Genomic DNA, 21509 nt, shown 5'->3' on the forward strand with positions numbered 1-21509 from the left:
CCACAACAGTGAGAGGCCCACATACCGCAAAAAAAAAATGTCAGAGTTGAAGAGATAGACTGCTTGACAGGTACATGCACCTATTTTTGTTGTTGTTGTTGTTAAAGTATAGTTGATTTACATTATTATATTAGTTTCAGGTGTACAGCATAATGATTCAGTATTTTTATAATTATTCTCCATTACAAGTTATTACAAGATAATGGCTATAATTCCCCATGTTGTACAATATATCTTTGCTGCTTATCTGTTTTATACATAGTGGTTTTCATCTCTTAGTCCCATATCCCTAATTTGCCCCTCCCCCCTTCCTTCTCCTCACTGGTAACCACTAGTTTGTTTTCTGTATCTGTGAGTCTGTTTCTGTTTTTCATATAGATTCATTTGTATTATTTTTTAGATTCCACATATAAGTGATCTCATACAGTATTTGTCTTTGTCTGACTTATATTCACTAAGCATAATATTGCCTAGGTGATTCCATGTTGCTGCAAATGGCAGAATTTCATTCTTTTTTATGGCTGAGTAGTATTCCATTGTATATACTGGGTGGGCCAAAAACTGCCTTCAGTTTTTTAAGTAAAAATAAAAGACACATTTTTCATTTTCACCAAGAACTTTATTAAACAATGTATTCACCCTTTTGTTCCACTACTTTCTGCCATTTTTCAGGCAACTTCATAATTCCATCTTCCCAAAACTTTTTATCTTTTTGAGCAAAGAACTGTTCCTGGTGCCTTTCACAGTCTTTCAGGAATTGAAATTTTTTCCATTCAAAGAATTTTGTAAAGACTGAAATAAATGGAAATTCGAAGGTGCAATGTCTGATGAATAGGTGGATGAATCAGAACTTCCCAGCCAAGCTGTAACAGTTTTCACCTGGTCATCAAACAAACATGTGGTCTTGCATTATCCTGATGGAAGATTTTGCCTTTTCTGTTGACTAATTCTGGACGCTTTTCATCGAGTGCTGCTTTCAGTTGGTCTAATTGGGAGTAGCACTTACTGGAATTAATCATTTGGTTCTCCAGAAGGAGTTCATAATAGAGGACTCCCTTCCAGTCCCTCTATACACACAACATCACCTTCTTTGGATGAAGATGGCCTTTGGTGTGGTTCGTGGTGGTTCATTTCGCTTGCCCCACGATCTCTTCCGTTCCACGTTATTGTTCAGTATCCACTTTTCATTGCCCATCACAATTTGTTTTAAAAACAGAACGTTTTCATTACTTTTCAGTAGAGAATCGCATGCGGAAATATGGTCAAGAAGGTTTTCTTCGCTTAACTTATGTGGAACCCAAAAATCAAAGGAATTCACATAACCAAGCTGGTGCAAATGATTTTCAATGCTTGATTTGGATATTTTGAGTATATCAGCTATCTCCTGCCTGGTATAACGTTGATTGTTGTTAATCATTGTTTTGATTTGATCACTATCAACTTCAGCTGGTCTACCCAACTGTGGAGCATCGTCCAGCAACAAATCTCTGGCATGAAACTTTGCAAACCACTTTTGACACGTTTGATCAGTCATAGCACTTTCTGCATACACCGCACAAATCTTTTTGTGCGTTTCAGTTGCGTTTTTCCCTTTCTTGAAATAATAAAGCATAATATGCTGAAAATGTTGCTTTTTTTCTTCCATCTTCAATATTAAAATGACTACACAAAAATTCACCAATTTTGGTAAGTCTTTTTTAAAATGCATGCTGATAGGACAGCTGTCACTATACAATCTAACAAAACTGTTTTGAATGAAGTTAAAGACGACCAAGTGCTGCTGGAGCCATCTTGAGGAAAAAACTGAATGAACCTTTTGGCCCCCCCAATATTTACCACATCTTCTTCATCCATTTATCTGTTGATGGACACTTGGGTTGCTTCCCTATCTTGGCTATTGTAAATAGTGCTGCTGTGAAGATTGGGGTACATGTATCTTTTTGAATTAGGATTTTCATTTTTTCTGGATACATACCCAGGAGTGGACTTGCTGGATCATGTGGTAGTTCTATTTTTAGATTTTTTTTTTTTGCTGTACGCGGACCTCTCACTGTTGCGGCCTCTCCCATTGCGGAGCACAGGCTCCGGACGCGCAGGCTCAGCGGCCATGGCTCATGGGCCTAGCCACTCTGCGGCATGTGGGATCCTCCCGGACCGGGGCACGAACCCGTGTCCCCTGCATCGGCAGGCGGACTCTCAACCACTGCGCCACCAGGGAAGCCCTATTTTTAGTTTTTTGAGGAACCTCCAGACTGTTTTACACAGTGACTGTACCAATTTACATTCTCACCAATAGTGTAGGAGGGTTCCCTTTTCTCTACACCCTCTTCAACATTTGTTATTTGTAGACTTTTTGATGATGGCCATCTGACAGGTGTGAGGTGATATCTCATTGTGATTTTGATTTGCATTTCTCTAATAGTGATACTGAGCATCTTTTCATGTGCCTGTTGGCCATGTCTATGTCTCCTTTGGAAAAATGTCTGTTCAGGTCCTCTGCCCATTTTTGGACTGGGTTATTTGTTTTTTGATATTGAGTTGTATGAGCTGTTTATGTATTTTGGATATTAACCACTTGTCATCCATATCATTTTCAAATATTTTCTCCCATTCCGTAGGTTGTGTTTTCGTTTTGTAGATGGTTTCCTTTGCTGTGCAAAAGCTTTTTGTAATTAGGTCCCATTTGTTTATTTTTGCTTTTATTTCTTTTGTATTAGGAGACAGATCTAAAAATATATTGCTACAATTTATGTCAAACAGTATTCTGCCTGTGTTCTCTCCTAGGACTTTTATGGTTTCAGGTCTTACATTTAGGTCTTTAAACCATTTTGACTTTACTTTTGTATATGATGTGAGGGGATGTTTTAATTTTATTCTTTTACATGTAGCTGTCCAGTTTTCCCAGCACCATTTATTGAAGAGACTGTCTTTTCTCCATTGTATATTCCTGTCTCCTCTTAGATTAATTGACCGTAGGTGCTTGGGTTTATTTCTAGGCTCTCTATTCTCTTCCATGGATCTACGTGTCTGTTTTTGTTCCAATACCATGTTTCTATTATTCTGGCTTTGTAGTATAGTCTGAAGTCTGGGAGGGTTATGCTTCCAGCTTTGTTCTTTCTCTTCAGGATTGCTTTGGCAATTCTGGGTCTTTTATGGTTCCGTATGAATTGTAGGATTAGTTGTTCTAGTTCTGTGAAAAATGTCATGGGTATTTTGAGAGGGATTGCATTAAACCTGTAGATTGCTTTAGGCAGTATTGATTCTTCCAATCCAAGAGCATGGGATATCTTTCCATTTCTTTGTATCATCTTCAATTTCCCTCATCAATGTGTTATAGTTTTCAGAGTATAGGTCTTTCACCTCCTTGGTTAAGTTTATTCTGAGGTATTTTCTTCTTTCTGATGCAATTTTAAACAGCATTTTTAAAAACTTTCTCTTTCTGATAGTTCATTATTAATGTATAGAAATGTAACAGATTTCTGTATATTAATCTTGTATCCTGCAACTTTGCTGAATTCATTTATTAGTTCTAATAGTCTGGGGGTGGAGACTTTAGGGTTTTCTATATAAAGTGTCATGTGATCTGCAAATAGTGAGAGTTTTACTCTTTCCTTCCAATTTCAATGCCAAAATACACCTTATTAATTTTGCTCCCAAAGGCTTCTTTCTGTGTAGGATTCCCCAGTCATCTTTAAAGCTAATAGGACTATCTTCATGAATAACAGCAAATTAAAGTCAATTGAATTATGATTTAACTCAGTAATTTTCAACCCAGCATAAATACTTAATGGACTCATCTAGGGAGCTTTAAAAACATTCCATTGCTCAGGGCCACAACCTCGGATGTCCTCAAGTAACTGATCTGGGTGGAACTTAAAATACCAGATAATGCTGGTGCACAGTAAGTGCTGTAAACAGCAATAGGTATGACTGATAATTAAACACAACTCCATGAGATTGTTTGGGCCACTCAAACCCATGGTTCTCCAGGTATGGCCCCCAGACCAGCAGCATCAGCATTTTGTTAGAAGTGAAAGTTCTTGGCCTCATCCCAGACCTGCTAAATCAGAAGCTCTGGGGGTGGCGCCCAGCCATGTGTGTGGGATGAGCCCTCCCGATGATTCTGGAACACACCAATGTGGGTGGACTGCTGGTTCAGACCTCCAAGCCTCTCTGCCAGCAGTGACCTTTGCTGGAGACGTGGTTTTTAAGATCCAGCACAATCTCTGTTATTAATAAGTCCCTTATTCAAACTTATTCGAATAATAAGGCACGATTGTCACAGCTCTCTCTCAATATATCCTGGCCAGAGGCTCTCAGGGGTTCAAGACTTCAGTGATGATTTTTTTTTTTTTGCGGTACGTGGGCCTCTCACTGTTGCGGCCTCTCCTGTTGTGGAGCACAGGCTCCGGACGCGCAGGCTCAGCGGCCATGGCTCACGGGCCCAGCCGCTCCGCGGCATGTGGGATCTTCCTGGACCAGGGCACGAACCTGTGTCCCCTGCATCGACAGGCAGACTCTCAACCACTGCGCCACCAGGGAAGCCCCTTCAGTGATGATTTTTAAACGATTGTGTTCTTGTGATAGAGTGGGCAGCTGCTGGGAGCTGGGATCCAAATCCCTGGCCTGATTCTCCTCCAGTTCACCAAGAAGGAACAGAGAGAAAGAGGGGTAGACAGGGGAGGGCCAGGAGCGGGCAGGGTCTGGAGCCCTGGTTCTCAGCCTTGGCTGCACACTGGACTCTGTAAAAGATACTGAGGCCTGGGTTCACCCCAGGTATTTGGATGTAATGGTTTGGGTGTGTGCCCTGGGCATTGGGAGGCTGGAAAGGGCCCCAGGTGACCCTAATGTACGGCCAAGGCTGAAAAGCACTGGAGGACTTCTTGGTTTGGTTTGATCTCTTCCTTCTAACGTGAATCTCTTTGCTGTAGACAGAGGTACGGGGGAATGGAAAGTGGGCAGGCTTCTTGGGTTTCGTTTCTTGAGCATCTTGAAATCCATATTAAATCCAGTTTCTCCACCGAGCAGGACAGCATTTGAATACCTGACGCCTGCCGTGTTTTCTTCGTTTCACTGCCTGAATTATAAGATAGTTTCAACAGTCTGTGTATGGAGTCGACATAACAAGTGAAAGAATGGAGCGTCTGATTGAGGTCCAACATGCTTCCTGATATTCTGAGTTTAAAAACATTCTCTCCTCATTGTTTTATTTTACATTGTAATATCAGTGTGGCAACCTTGCTGTTGCTATATAAGACTTTTATTTTAACTTCAAGAACTAGAGCTTGGTCACACATTTGTTCCATTTTCAAAAGGAGAAGTCAGCTAGTTTGCTTCACCGAGAAACAGAGTCACTTCCACTGGGGGATGATGCTCGGAGTGGTGACAAAGGGGCGAGGTGCCCACCCAGTTGCTGGGCTGCCAGGCTCACCTCAAGCATTTTCCCTCTTTTCCCACTTATGAGGATCCCTCCCAGGGTCCCCACCAGATGTGTGAAATACACATCCCAGCTGTGTTTGCATGGATATTGTCAATAGTCGTTTCTAAGTGACTCTCTACACTGTGCAGTTAATTATCTGGCCATTTTAGGATTTTAGGATTAAAAGTAAAGGGAAGGGCTTCCCTGGTGGCGCAGTGGTTGAGAGTCCGCCTGCCGACGCAGGGGACACGGGTTTGTGCCCCGGTCCAGGAAGATCCCATATGCCGCGGAGCAGCTAGGCCCGTGAGCCATGGCCGCTGAGCCTGCGCGTCCGGAGCCTGTGCTCCACAACGGGAGAGGCCACAACAGTGAGAGGCCCACGTACCGCAAAAAAAATAAAATAAGAAAAAAGTAAAGGGAAGTATTGCAGCTTAATTTCATCGCTCACATGACCACTCCCATTATCTGCTATTAATGCTCCATTATCTGAGCAGAGAGGGAGAGAGTGAAAGGGAGAATCCCGGGAGGTTTGCACTGGGGTCACTGGAGAGAGCGTGACTAAGGCCCCTGGAGGGAAGAGGGGTCCCGGCAGACCCGCCCTCAAGTCCCTACACAAGTGCAGGTGGGGTTCAAAGCCACGCCCGCTGCCCTTCACACAGCCCTTCTGCTTTCGACAATGGTCCTCCTTCTTTCTTCTGCTTCTTCTCTTGTGCACTTCGCTGGCTGCCGCCCATCTCTCCACTCTCACGCTTGGTCCTCTTTCTATTTCTGCAGCTTCTTCAGTTATAACACCCCCCAACCCCTGGCTGCACCCCTTTTTCCATGAAATATGTCCACATTTAGATAAGAAGACAAAATGAAGAAGTTATACCGGAAAGATTAGTCTCCTGGGCAACAGAGAATAGATCAGTCTAGAGATGGGGAAACAGAGTGGGCAGAGGACGGAGGAAATAGCAAACTACCAACGCCAGGCATGAGCGTGGGCCTTTGTGGAACACACAGCATTTTCACAGCTGGGATTCCTGTCCCCCTGGCGACTCACTCCTGGTTAGAGATGCCTGGCCCGCCCTGGTTTTCCGGCTCACCCTTTGATGACATTTGATGCTCTTGGCACAGACTCTTGGGCTGACCCCCAACATTTTCAACTTTTCCATCACAGACCCTCTGCGTACCCAGCCCTTCTCCAACTCAGTTTCTGCCGATTCTCATTGCACTGGGACTGGCTGGAGTTGTCTTGGAGAAGTTGTGAGGGCAGAACCCCCAAGAGCAGTTTGGTGCTGCACCCAACCTCCTCTCCCTAGTCTGGAGATACACTGCAGATGTGCAAGCTGACAGGTGTGCAGGGGCGACTGTGGCAGCATCATGGGAAACACAAAAGAAATAACCTACAAATACAAAAGAAATAACCTAAGTCCCCATCAATAGGAATAGGTTGTGATATATACAAATAATGGAAGGAAAAGGCAGCTCTCTGTATACAGACAAGGAATAATCTTCAAGATCTAATTTTAAGTGAAAAAAGCAAGAGTCAGTACAGTATATAAATTTTGCTACCATTTGTGTTAAAAGAGGAAACAGGAAATGATACTTACACTTGTACATGCAGAGAGTTTTCTGGCAGAAACAGTGGTTACCTCTCGGGAGGAAAACTGAGTGGCTGGGGAAAGGGTGTAGTGAAATGTCCTCTCTGAGCTTAGTGCCATGTGTGTAGTGCCTGTTCAAAAAGTCTAATTAAAAGCAAGATAAATGCTTTAGAATCAACATAGAGATGTGGAAATAGATGGGATCTTGGGTTTCATTCCTTAGTTGTACAGATTAGAACATTGAGCCCAAATTTCCATAACCACTAAGTGACTAGAACCCTCACTGGCACTGGCACCTACGCTCAAGGGAACGCAGCTTCAAAACCCTACATATCACATGCACGCCTATGTTCACAGCAGCACTATTCACAATAGCCAAGATATGGAAGCAACCTCAACGTCCATCAACAGATGAATAGATAAAGACGATGCGGCATATATACACAATGGAATACTACTCAGCCATAAAAAAGAATGAAATACCATTTGCAGCAACATAGATGGACATAGAGATTATCATATTAAGCGAAATAAGTCAGAAAAAGACAAATATCACATGATATCACTTGTATGTGGAATCTAAAATACGGCACAGATGGACTTATCTACAAAACAGAAACAGACTCACAGACATAGAAAACAGACTTGTGGTTGCCAAGGGGGAGGAGAGTGGGGGAGGGAAGTGTTGGGATCTTGGGATTAGCAGATGCAAACTATTATATATAGGATGGATAAACAACAAAAGGAAAGGGAGGGTTGGAGGCGAGAGAGGTTCTTCCCAGGTCACTGTATAGCACAAGGAACTATACTGAATATCCTGTGATAAACCATAATGGAAAAGAATATGAAAAGAATATATATATATTATATGTGTGTGTGTATATCTATCTATCTATCTATCTATACATATATATCTGAGTCACTTTGCTGTACAGCAGAAATGAACAACATTGCAAATCAACTGTACTTCAATAAAATTTAAAAAGAACTCTGTGTATCAGTAGAGCCGACAGTGTAAATATCAGGGTTGTACCACAGGGCGAGACATTTGAGACTCAGTTTCTTTATTTGTACTGTGAACAATGAACTTGTTGTGAAGATAGTTAGATGGTGCCTGTTTATCCTAATACCTAGCATGTACTATCAGCATCTGATAAATGACTGTTATTTGGAGCTATTATGCTCTTGTTTGGGAACGGAGGGATGTGAGGAAGGATGGCACAGGAGCGTCTGGAGATGAAGGCTTGCAGAATAAAGAAAAATAAAACACACAGAGAGAACCCTTGACTCTCATTTATTTAAATAGTCACTAGAGAATCAGAGAGAGTAAATGATGGTTAACATGGAAAACGTATGTTAGGCTGTGTGTAAGAGGGATATTGTGGAGAAAATTTCCACAATATCCAAATATTGGATATTTTTCACTCCAAAATGCCACTAAGAGCCACCTGTGACCAGCATTGTCCCTTGTGCTGAGAAATAAATGTGCACGACCCGGGACCATCTGTGTGCTTCTCTCCATTTCTCTTTCATGCCTGATTGTCCAAACACCCTCATTATTCTTGCTAGCTTATTTCCTTTCCCATTTTCTCCTCTTCTGGGGCAACAGGTCAAGTGTGACTCAGAGCTCTGAGTATTCTACTGGGAAATTGTTCGCCTTCCGTGGAGAGGCTGGAAAGATCCTGTTGTTCTGGGCAGCTCTGCTTACAGCTGCCTGGGCTGAGGAGCTTAGCAAGAGGCCAATGAGAGCCCCTCGTTGCCTTTGTGCCAGAAATCCACCTTCCTGTAGGCTGAGGGGCAAGAACACAAGTTTCCCTCTCTTGGTTACCACTTCATGATTTGTAATCATTCCATTCCTGCCTGATGGGAAGGAAAATATTGTGTGAGGTTCCAAGCTCAGGTTCTGCAATCATCCCTCCTGAGTTTAAATCTTCACTCCCCTGTGATAGCTTTGTGGTTGTGTGCTAGTTGTATAAGCTCCCTGCCCGGTTTCTATCTGAAAAAATAGTGGGGGCAAAATGAGATAATCTGGGTACAAGGCAGAGCACAGGGCTTGGCTCTTAGTAAGTTATCTGAAAAGGTAACTTGAAATCATAGCAGCAGCTATAGCAGTAGCAGAAGTAAATAAACAGAAGAAATAAAAAGGAGGTCTGGTTATTGGAGGAAGGTCCATCAGCACTGACTTCAAGGAATAGGGCCATTGTCACCAACTGCATTTGTGTGTGTGCCACTGCTCCCACTGCCCACCTGTCCCCCCCAAATGTATCCAGTCTTTGCTGGCCTGGGTTACCAGTGAAGAATGCTGTTTGGTCCCAGTAGTTCTGCAAGCAGGGTGATTTTAAGAAGGAGATGTCCTGGTGGACAAATATCTTTTCCTGGTCCAGAGTGATATGTGATATATCAAAGCTTTTAAAAATGTGTGAATACGTTATTGACTTACCTTATTTCAAAGACATAAATATAGGGCAAAGTCACTTAACCCTGAAGGCAGAGGTCAATAAGTGGTAGATATTTTTTAATCCTGCTTTCAGTAAATACACGAGAAGAACACCAGTTACTTAGACTCTGCAGTTTGTAATTGATTCTGAGGGTTTGGGGTGGCATTGACAGATATGATTACCAAGTGGATCCCCTGGCCTTCGGAGAAATTGAAGTGTTTATATAACTGAAAAGTTAGACTGTGATCAAAGGAATACTTTTATAAGTCATTGTCATGCAGTCATGTGGAGAGCTAAGGACTGAATTGACCCTGCCATGCCCAGTCGGTCAGCCTCTGGGTGGTGGCCTAATGTGCCTGAACATGGCTTCAGGAAGTGGACATCTTCCTTTGCAGAGTAACTTTCACCTTAGAAAGAACTTTCACATAAATTATCCCATTGGATAAGTTGTCTGTAGCCTCAGCTCATATGCTGGTTTTCTCATTGGACCCCACCTGAATGATAGGCAACACTGTACCACGATGGGAAGAAAACCTGGGCTCTCCTGACCATGGTCACTACAGAGCCGGGTGAGGAAAGATTTTTCAAATAATCATCTGGCTACTAGTCTTTTCCTATCCTGTGATGAACCATGGATGTTTCCGAACACAATCTGAAGTCCCAACAGAATAAACATGCATATAGCTTATTAATAGGGAAAGTTCTAAAGATGCATGTTATTCAATAAATTTAAATACTGGTGTAGTTTCCTTAGTTTCTAAGGGAACTTCCCCTTGAGAATTTCACTGTACAAATGAGATACACATTATATTTTTATTTAGAGTCCAAGAGGATTTCTATAGGATCATTTCAGAGACGACTTAGTTCTCTGCAGAACTGAGGCCTACACTGACATCTGATCAGTCACCCTGATTTCAAAGAATTCTTTTCCATTGGTAGGTAAACTTCTATTAAAAAAAAAAAAAAAAAATTAGGACACAGTGCAATCCTTTTACCTAAAAGTGTTACGTGGCAAGTGCTTAACTCTCAGTAAAAGGGAATTTAGATTTATTCAGAAATGTTATTAAAATACCCTATAGGATATCCTGGAATATCGCCCTTGACACAACAGAGCTTCTCAACGCCCTTGGCTTAAGTGCGTCTAAACTGCCAGCCTTTGTGGGAGGTTTATCTCTGGGCTCTGATCCACGTTCAATATACTCCCCGGTTGAGCTCCATTTATGTTCGATCAATAGTATTCTGTGTCACACTGAACTGGAAGACCAAAGCCAGCGGATCAAGTTTATCACTGGATGCATGTAGGATAAATTTCAAATCATTGAAAACATACCATATTAACTTTGTCTCCATGACAATCTCAATTTTGTGTGTGTTCCCACAGAAATGGAAGAAACAGAACTGTCAACAGAATTGGGAAGCGGTGATGAAGAGGCTACGGTTCCGAGCATATTTGCTGCGGTGACCACAGAAATATTCACTGTCAGTATAAGTCCTACCCTTATTAGTGAAGATGCAGGCCAATTACAGTTTATATTAATGGGGTTGATCCCAGTGATTTTATTGGCCGTCCTACTTTTACCCGTGATACTCTTTGTAATATACCGTAAAAGAAAAAGGAATAAACAAGGTAAATATTTTGCCTGTTCCCATTTCCAGACAACTGCCTCATATGTTAATGAATAAATGATAAAACACAATACTTTTTGCTTCCACACAGAGCCTTCTAGCCGAGGATCTCAGAGTGCTTTACAGACAAGTAAGTATTATCCTAACACCTGCCTGGAGTTGGGATGGTGTGGGAAAAGAAACCGAGAGGTTTTTAAGTGAAGCAACTACGTAAAATAATACGTGATGAATGACTTGTTTCAATGAAGTTTTCCAGAGTTTATAAATGTCATATTCCTTCCTATTTAAAAAAAAAGAGAGAGAGAAAATGCTTTCAGCCTAAATTGAAAATTAAAATACACAGCTGCCATCTCTGTATCTAATCTAGATGAGGGCCCTGTGTAATTTTGGCCAATAGGTCAACGTAACATTTCCTGACCATTGGAGGAAACAGTTAGGCTGGTGAAGATGTGGGTCAGATTGCGGACAGGGTGGGAAGGCTGGAGTCCTTGGGCTCACCGCCACAAGAAGAGGATTCTTCCATCTGTGCTTTGTCACAGATACTGTTTTCTGCACTATGCCCCATCCCCATTTAATCTTGAAAAGGCCTGGGTGAAGCATGGTTCTTATTCCTATTAAATCTATGCTAACTTTTAGAATGAAATCCCTGATTGGCTAAAGATAACTATCATCAATGGAAAACTAATCTGATAGAACATCCCCGGGGTCAGAGATACACTCTGAGAGGATTCACTTCCAATGCCAGGACTATCAAATACTAGGTGTCGGGATAGTTCTGAGTCCAAAGCAGACTTGGTTTCTTTTGGCTTGTGCCGGTAAAAGTGACTCCAATTAGATCTTTTTGTTTGTTTGTTTGTTTTTGTGGTACGCGGGCCTCTCACTGTTGTGCCCTCTCCCGTTGCGGAGCACAGGCTCCGGACGCGCAGGCTCAGCGGCCGTGGCTCACGGGCCCAGTCGCTCCTCGGCATGTGGGATCCTCCCGGACCGGGGCACGAACCCGTGTTCCCTGCGTCAGCAGGCGGACTCTCAACCACTGTGCCACCAGGGAAGCCCCAATTAGATTTTCAAGTTGAAGCCTTTAGGGATTCCAAAAGTCACTCAAGGGTGATAAGATACATATTTATATGTGCATACAAAACTCACTCTGTGTACTTCACATCCACTAACAGGGCACCTCTGGCTTTGAGATCATGCCCTTGGCCTGTGGGCCCCCTCACCATCCTAGTACCAGGAGAGGCTTTAAGCTCTCGTGGAGCTGTAAATGGTCATTTTCCATTATGCCAGCAGGTAGGGCAAATGCGAGTCGGGAAGGAAGCAGAGAAGAGCATTACCTTTCATGGCAGGGTAATAGATTCCAAGAAAGTAGAAGATATACATATGTTTCTCCACTGCTTGCAATTTCAGGGTGACCTAATAACAGTCATCACGTGGGAGCTCCTTTGTAAGCTAGAGAAAGAGAAAAAGCAAACAGAGCTGCCTGGACCTGTTTTTTTTTTTAAGTAGGGAAAGTAAGAATTTCCTGCCCAAACCCTAACCTGTAGCTGATCTTACCTAATGTAGTCATGGGGTCAGGGAGAGGTCGGGGTTGACTAGTCAAATGGTCATGCTCTGAGGCTCTAAATCCAGAAAGGGACTTTTCACTGAATTTTATTTGGAGAATCTCAAAATTCAAAAGCCATTCACAAGTGAGAACTGACCTCAGACACGGTCCAGGCAGTATTTGCTGTTCCCTTTCCTGATGCCTCCATGCCTGACTGATGCTATGTCTTCTGTCTGGAATTTCCTTCTTTGTTGCTTGGCAAACTGCCACCCCCTTCTTCAATGCCCAGTTCTAAAGATTTTATGAAGAGCTGAGTAATCACACCCCAGGCAAAATTAATCACCACCTCTTGACTGTTCATACTTATTGTGCACAGTATTTACACTGGCGTAAGTTGGTGACTTGCCTTTTTTTGGTCTCTCTTTCTTACGAGGTTATGTTCTCTTTAAGGTCCGAGAGAACTAAGAACTTGTCTTATTTATCTTGTTGAACAGTGTGGCGAGGACAGACTTTGGAATACTCTGCCTAGTTGGCTTTTGCCTTTCCTAGCTCTATGACCTCTGCTTCAGTTTCCTCATCTGTCAAATGGGCAAACTCAGCACCTACCTCATAGAGTTGTTGCGTGAATTAAGTGGATTCATCTGTTTAAAGCACTTAGAAAAAACAGTGCCCGGCATATTGTGTCAGCTAATTATTATTATCCCTTTTATCTAACGGAATGCCTAGCCCAACACATATATTAGCTGCTCAATAAAAGTGTTGCAGGAATGAGTTGATGACAGAACGTGAGAACGTTTACTTATTCTCAGAGGTAAAAGTACATTTGCACATTATTCTTAATACAAATTGGCATATCGTTTTTACTTTAAATATGCCTCACTTGAAGAAAACACAAATGGAAAACTTAGAATTTCAAAGCAACTGCTTATCACCAAAGTTTTTGGTAAGGAGCGCTTTATTGGAATATTTTCTTTTACTTGCCACTCCTTTAATATAGATTCAGATGGTTAACTGATGACTCTCTCTTCAGACAGACTGACAGAGAAAAGGTTCACAACCACTGCCCACTGAAGTCCCCCCATTCATATTTAGCATTATAATGCAAGTCAATAAAAGGAGAATATATTTAAATTAACGGAATTTGATTTAAATATATTTTTAATTTATTTTTCCAGGAAAAATAAAACTGTCATACTGCGTCAGACCAGCATTTTGCTTGGAAAGTTCCCAAAGGAATGTTTTGTGGGAGGGCATGGGTGATGTCTCAGGTTAGGAATAGACACGTTGTTTCTGTCCTCAGGTGAATAGAGCCTGCTCTATTCTTCCACACCAAGAAATGTCTTTAAATTTGACAACTGGGGAGCACTTGGCCAATATTTGTAGAAAGAACACTTCACCTGTTTGGAAATTACCTTTTTTCTTTGGGCCTGTCCGTTCCTTGTCCAGGAAAGGGAAGGCTGTGTAGTGACTTAATGTGCTATTGTCCTTTTCCCTAGACTTGCAGGCATTAGATTTGCAGTTGTTATTATTTAATATTTATTAGATGTCCTGATGTGCTGCATCTCTGGGAAAGAGCTGCAGGGGAAACAGCTGGCAGTAAAGCATCCCTTTAAACAGGCTTTAACTACAGGACACCTGGCTGGGCTCAAGCTCCAGAAAGACTCTCTTGCTCACTGTTCAGCACAGAAACCAGATAAGAGAGCCGGTGTCCTGCTGGGTCCCCTGTCCCCACCTCTACCCTGCAATCCTACCGTCAAGTGCACCCGGGAGTCTAGCCGGCAGGGGGCTTCGTGGGGCTAAGTGGGTGTCAGGGGGGAACTGAAGGAGGCGGAGGGAGTGTGGAGGCCGACAGGAAGTGGCAGGGCTGTGGGAGGGAAAATGGAATCAAGTGCGGGTCGTGGGTTGTGTGAGACCTGCGTCTGCCTCCCGGTGCAGAAGGAGTAGGTGGCTATTAATAAAGAGACAGAAGCCAGGTGGAGTGGAGCGGGCAGGGCCTGATCGCTGAGGACGGGTAATTGGTCTCCCTCCCAGTTTAATGCTCGGCTCCTGGGCGCTCTCCCAGATGTTTTCCCGTTGCCATGGCGACTGGGGCAGGGGTAATGGCCGTGGAGCAGGGGAGACGAGGCCACAGGAGGCTTTTTGCTCTCTTTGAATACTGATTACAGGAGCTTCGCGTTTGGTGCATCTGGAGCACTTTTGTAATGGGTTTTAAAACTTTTCTATCATCCGCATGCAGGGCTAGCTTTGACTCACCGCGAAGCCTGCGGGCACCCAGATTAGAAAGATAAATCCCCCCCCACCCCCGCACGGTGGGGCTGTAAGGGGTTATTAAGCAGGGAAAGAGGGAGGGGAAGGCGGGAGGGACAAAACAGGGGCATTTTTATGGGTCACCTGTAGGGAGGTTCAGCTGTATAGGGGCTTTATTTATAGTAAAATCCCTTAAGGAAATAGCCTGTACATTTTAGATGAAAAATGCATGGATATAAAATGAGATGAACATACTCCCCTTTCCCCAACTGAAGTGTCTGAGGAGTCAGGCACCTGCAGGAAGCTTCAGATTCCTACCGAGAGGCAGGAGGACACAACCTACAGCCCCTCGAAGGGAAGCAGTGATGGCATGAAACTGACATCTGTGCCCAACTTTCCTGGGTTACCTGTGCCATTAAAGCTTGCCAACCCACAGGAAATTACAGCAGCTCCCGGCTGCCAGGAGCTCAGTTCCAGGTGCCTGCTGGTTGTGTTCCCTCGCTGAGGACCTGCACCTCTGCCTGCCAGACAAAGGCGGCCTCTGATGGCTAAGGATCGAGACCATTTGACTATTCAGTGGACCTCTACAAAGTGGTTTGCTCCCAGTGGTTTTCACATCATAGAAGGTGCAGTGGGGCTGTGCTATCCACTCGCTGGCCATCATTGCCTCGTTTCTCTGGGTGCATTGGTTCCCCTGCCAAACAAAACAGAGTCTGAGCCCTGGGCTCTAATTCTTGCCCGTGTTCATCTGGAGTCTGGTCAGCATTCAAGCCATTTTGCAAACTGTTACCTGACTCACTTCAACTAACAGCAACAAAAAGCAGGCTTGTTGGAAGTTTCACTATTATGAGAATGTTAAATCCAAAACATTGGGCACAAATTTAACCCCAGGGCTGGACAATCCAGATTAAGACCTATTCATTTATTCTATAAATATTTACGGGGTGTTTGTCAGGTACCGTGCAAGCTGGATGGGGTAGGGCTGGGGGTGCCACCATGAACAAGGCAGACACGATCCCCGCCTTTTGGCAGCTATGGTCTAGTGGGAGTGACAGACAAAAAAGAGTTAAACAGAGAAACTGATCAATGACAAATTGTGGCAGACACTATGGAGGAGCACACGAGGATCTGAGCTGGGAAGCAGTAGGAAAGATGGGCCTTACTTCAGACAGAGGAGGTAGGGGAGGCCTCTCTGAGGAAAGAGTATAAGCTGATGTAACTGGGAAAAGGGCTCGAGTGCCCAGGGTGCAGGAAGCCGGGCTCTGAAAGAGCAAAGGAAGCCAGAGTTTGCAGCAAAGGAAGGATTTATTGCAGGGCGCCAAGCAAGGGGGTGGGAGACAAGCCTCAGATCCAGTCCAACTTGATCACTGAGTTAGGGGTGTTTTTAAAGAAGAACAAAGAAGCTGCGATTAATCATCGTCTTGTGACGTTTCTTTTTCTTTCTTTCTTTTTTTTTTTTTTTTTTTTTGCAGTACGCGGGCCTCTCACTGTTGTGGCCTCTCCCGTTGCGGAGCACAGGCTCCAGACGCGGAGGATCAGTGGCCATGGCTCACGGGCCCAGCCGCTCCGCGGCATGTGGGATCTTCCCGGACCGGGGCACGAACCCGTGTCCCCTGCATCGTCAGGCAGACTCTCAACCACTGCGCCACCAGGGAAGCCCTCTGTGACATTTCTTAATCGTGATTCTGGGAGTCAGGACGTTTCTGGTTTACGATTCTCTGACGAGCTGGTCCATGGCTGGGGGTCTGTGAGCACCACTTGCCCTGGAGAAACAACCTGAGTTTGTGCTTTAATGATGAGATCTACACCAGCAATTTTAGTACATTAACGATGTTATCGATAACAGCAGTTTTAGTCATCTGACTCTGGTTGGTTAGTGTTCAGTTAGCACAGGACTGAGGTCAGAGGGAACAAGCAGGGGAATGAAGATTTGGATAGAGAGATTAATCATAAACTTGGTAGAGGACCTTCTGTTTTAGGGGGGACTTGGTTTCACTGAGACCAGAAGGTTGTGAGAGATCCACCCACACAAAGAGCAGGGCGAGAGGAGAGTTCCAGGGGGAGCCGGTGATTGATAACCCACGTCCTACTCCAGGACAAAGGGACAGTGTGTTGCAAGGAGATGAGACAGCAGTGGTTTGAACTGGCACATCTGGGGGCCCAGGAACAAGCCCTCTTTTCAACTCCTCCTTTCTCCATCTTACCACTGTTTTCCTCTTCCTATGGATAAAAATAGTCAAGAGGGATGGACATCCACTGTGAAGTGAGCGCTCTCAGAGGGCCACCAGATCTAAAGGAACAGATTTCACGTGGATGGGACCTCATTTCAATATGGCAGTCTGCCCTTGTTTGACATAGAGGTTAACTACTGCTCCTTTCAAAACGTTATCTACTTGAAGTAATTTCCTCTCTTTGTAGAGGAGATTTCAGCTGTTGGAAATAAAAAGTTGTTACACACACTGAAAGTTAACACGACTTTTATATTTACTCTCTTTTAGATGACCTGGGAAGTGAAAACATGAAACTGTAAGTTCCCCACTGCCTCCAGTCCAGCTCGGGATGGGCCAGGATGTCGGGGGATGAACAGACTAGAGAGCCGGGTTTTCAAGAGTTTTGGGTTTGACACCCCTTCCGGGGACCTTTGCCTTCCCCAGCCCCAGGAGGATGTGCCCGAGTGCCCACACCTCACCCCAGGGGAGATCTGAGAGGAGGGCAAGGTCCTTTGTTCAGACAAGAGCTTTTTTTCTGACTGCTACTGATTCCAAATGTATTGTTGGTTGAGTATGCTGACGCTGGGTGTATTTCAAGGACATCCGTTCATTTATTCTGATTAAAAATTTTATCTCCAGGGAAGAGACTTTAGCTGGTTATTAAGGGAGGGGAGCCCTGGTAGAAGCCTGAGGTTTGTATGTTGAGAAGCAGTGCGTGGTGGGGAGAGGGGGCGAGAAGAGGAATGGAGGTGGCAGGAGGGGGTGGAGGAGAGAGAGGAAGAGAGGATGACACCCGGAGGAGTGGCCTGGGGCGATGTCACCACCACCTCTGTCACACACACACACACACACACACACACACACCCGGTTATTTGGACACTAGGCTGGCTTCCTCTGCAGGGTGGCGCCTACGCAGCGCAGCAGTCAGAGCAGGTGGTCCCCTCCCCCAACCCCACCGACATTAACCTGGGCTTCTCCCCTGAACTGCGCGCTGAGCCCCGGCTAGGGAGGACGGTGGATTTTTTAGCACAAGGGCTCCACTTCTTCATGGCAGGAAAGCCTGGGAATGGAAGGGCGAGGTGATGAAAGTAGCCTGTTGACCGTGGCCTCTGGACGTGGAGCACTGATCAAAAACCCCCAAAGAAAGGGAAGTGAAATTGAGCAAGGCTAAAATGCTAAATGTGGCAACTCCCCGGAGGAGTCTCGGGCTTGGTACCTTCCGGAGGAGCAGAGTCTCCTGGGCTGCCTTTCAGCCCATCATCAGTAATGGATGACGGTTTATTTTCGTTTTTGCCTTTTTTCCTATTAGAGTTTGGTCCTCTTGAATAGGGTAAACCCTCAGCCTATCCTGGAGTGTAAGACACTGAATCAAGTTCACCTTCCTCACAGCCAACGGTCAACATCCTAGGCACTCCTCAAACGAAATTCAGCACATCACACATGTTGGGTTTGGTTTTTGTTTTGTTTTTTCCCACAAGCTCTTTATTTTCTCTCTCCAGCCCTATTTTTGAGGAAGACACACCCTCTGTGATGGAAATAGAAATGGAAGAGCTTGATAAGTGGATGAACAGCATGAATAGAAATGGTATGTGGTGTGGAATAACCTAAGGTGGGTTTTTTTGTGCTCTGTGGTAAGAGAAGGCTGCCCCCAATTTGTAACTATGCCATGAGTCCTAGAGGGACCCTGTGAGCCCACCCACATTACATCTGGCACATGCACGAAGTAAGCAGGGTGTCTGACCATCCTTAAATATGCAGTTTAATTATTGCATCAATGGTTGCTACTCTTTTGTATTTTTTTTTTTTTTTTTTTTGCGGTACGCGGGCCTCTCACTGTTGTGGCCTCTCCCGTTGCGGAGCACAGGCTCCAGACGCGCAGGCTCAGCGGCCATGGCTCACGGGCCCAGCCGCTCCGCGGCACGTGGGATCTTCCCGGACCGGGGCACGAACCCGCGTCCCCTGCATCGGCAGGTGGACTCTCAACCACCGCGCCGCCAGGGAAGCCCTCTTTTGTATTTTTGCACAAGTTTTTCAAATGGTCTTTTTCTTCTTGAAAATGATCTTATTTTCGAGCAAGGAAATCTCTTGAAACCAAACTATCTGGAAAAAGTTACCATCTGGCATTATCTGATATATTATAGAATCTAGAGATCTGTGATTTTAATCTGTATATAAATATAAAACTTTATCAAATATGGTTTACATAGATCTGTCTGTCTAGTAGGCACTAGCCATATATGTCTATTTAACTTAAAATTTAAAAAATTAAATGAAATTTAAAATTTTGTTCCTTACTCATTCCAGCCACATCTTGAGGGCTCAGTAGCCACCTGTGGCTAACAGCTATTATATCAGACAGTGCAAATCTAGAACACTGTAGAAAGTTCTACTGGACAGCACTAATAGAGATAGTAATATAAATATCCAATTATAACTTAGTTTCCAATTGATATCTGGCAGTAATTGTAGTATATGTCCCTTACTTTTCATTAAATCAACATTTAGATGTAAAAATGATGACAACTGTTTTTTCTATTTTTGATTCCTTTAAAAAATCAATAAATTATTTTAATGCTCATGCTAAACTACTACAATCTACTATTTATATTATCCTATCACTTGTATTTTTAACATTTATCTTAAAGAAAATACCCTGGGAGCTGTCAGATTCAACAATCTACAATGGAGTTCTCAAATCCAGAGGCTTGGTGTTAGAATTTTTGTACCAGAGACTTTCAAGATGAGCTTTGTACCAGAATTTTTGTACCAGAGGCTATCAAGATGAGCTTTCCAGAAGATGAGAACCATTTAACTAAATTGTACAATTTTGAACAGTTTTTCATAGTCCAATATTGAGGGAAGAATGGTTCTGTAAAGCATTTGAGGATGGAGTGGGTCATTGAGATAGTCCTTAAAGTAGTTTCATTTTGTTGTTTTTAGTTTTGTTTTAGTTTATAAAAATAATATACGTACACAGTAGAATTTTTTTTTTTTCCAAAAAAAAAAAAGAAAAGTGTTCCACCACCCAGAACCAATCTCTCTTAATATTTTGGTGTATTTCCTTTTATGACTCAGATAATTGTAATATAAAATCATGATCCTGTTACACTCACTAAAACCAGAAATCTGGAAGAAGGCATTTCCATTTGACAGCTAAAGCAGAGAGTGGCTTTGACACATAGGTGATAGATCCAGTGGATTTTTCTCCCCCTTGGAAACAGCAGTCGTGTAATAGGAGAGAATTCTGATGACTTTAACAAGGTCGACTGTTCCCCACTTTACCTGCTTCTTTCCTGTTGTGCCTCCAGACTGAAATCATTCTGCAGACACATCAGGACCTTGGGTGAAGCCGTTTTATTCCTGTGTCTACTCTGATCCATGCAGATTCTAGCCTTTGGAGCCCCAGTGGTGTTCCTCAGGGACTGAATAACCAAGCAGTGATGAATTGTGCCCTTTCCAATGGGGCCAGAGGCACGTTGAAGTCTTGTATCTGTGCTGTTAGTGCTTTTTCCATTTCAAGAGCCTTGCCGTCATTAATCTTTTAACCTCTGAAACTCCCTGGTGAGGCCATTTCTGCACAACTAACCATACAGATCAGAGAAATGTGATACTCAACTGCACGAGTTTTGTAGATAAAAAACAGAATTTTAGTGACTAACAATGAGCTTGCTTTTATTCTGTCCTAGCCAACTATGAGTGTTTACCTACTTTAGAGGAAGAAAAGGAACCAAACCACAGCAACCCAAGGTACTTCTAATTTCTACCACAGATTATATATGGTTGGGAGGGGGAGATTGGAGACCACAGTTGAGGACTTTTGCTCACCTTCTCTGTGCCTATAAATTTTTTAAAAGATTTCTTTATTATTCATTTATTTATTTTATTATTTTTGGCCGCATCGGGTCTTAGTTGCTGGCACATGGGCTCTTTGTTGTGGTACGCGGGCTTCTCTCTAGTTGTGGTGTGCGGGTTTTCTCTTCTGTAGTTCAGGGCGCCAGCTCAGTAGTTGTGGCGTGCGGGCTTAGCTACCCCGCGACATGTGGGATCTTAGTTCCCTGACCAGGGATGGAACCCATGTCCCCTGCATTGGAAGGTGGATTCTTTACCACTGGACCACCAGGAAAGTCCCTGTGCCTATAAATTTTATGTGACAGTTTTCATGGGTGTATGGAGAAACGAAAGTGTGAGTTATGGAAAATAGAAAGGTACAAATTAAATATCCTAGTGACTCTTTATCTTTAGAAATAAATTAGTAGTGACATTTTTTTGCCCTTCTAAAGAGACACTGTTGAGTCGGCTTCTGTTTTAGTCCTAAAACTTTCTGATTATGACAAACTGTAGGTTTGTTGACCTTGGATGAGTAGATGTTTGGTAAGGAAAACAGATGGAGGTGACAATCTCAAAGGGGTAACTGTAAACAAGAGTGAGTAAAATGAACATAAACAA

General features: G+C 43.6%; 1 protein-coding gene across 4 annotated transcripts in view; it reads left to right on the forward strand.

Annotated features, from left to right (window-relative positions):
- The window catches only part of TMEM154 (transmembrane protein 154), a 49081-nt gene that overhangs the window by 12256 nt on the left and 15316 nt on the right, over window positions 1-21509 (forward strand). For 2 of the 4 annotated variants that reach the window (XM_067736653.1, XM_067736655.1), the window contains exons 2-6: window positions 10822-11067; window positions 11158-11196; window positions 17352-17379; window positions 18563-18648; window positions 20750-20810. In XM_067736653.1, coding sequence (XP_067592754.1) covers window positions 10822-11067; window positions 11158-11196; window positions 17352-17379; window positions 18563-18648; window positions 20750-20810 — 460 coding nt within the window. Of the gene's footprint in view, window positions 1-10261; window positions 10376-10821; window positions 11068-11157; window positions 11197-17351; window positions 17380-18562; window positions 18649-20749; window positions 20811-21509 lie in introns of all 4 variants that reach the window. The other 2 variants (XM_067736654.1, XM_067736656.1) reach the window with 2 other exon arrangements.

This window comes from Pseudorca crassidens, chromosome 4, assembly GCF_039906515.1.
Source record: "Pseudorca crassidens isolate mPseCra1 chromosome 4, mPseCra1.hap1, whole genome shotgun sequence".
Taxonomy (NCBI): Eukaryota; Metazoa; Chordata; class Mammalia; order Artiodactyla; family Delphinidae; genus Pseudorca; species Pseudorca crassidens.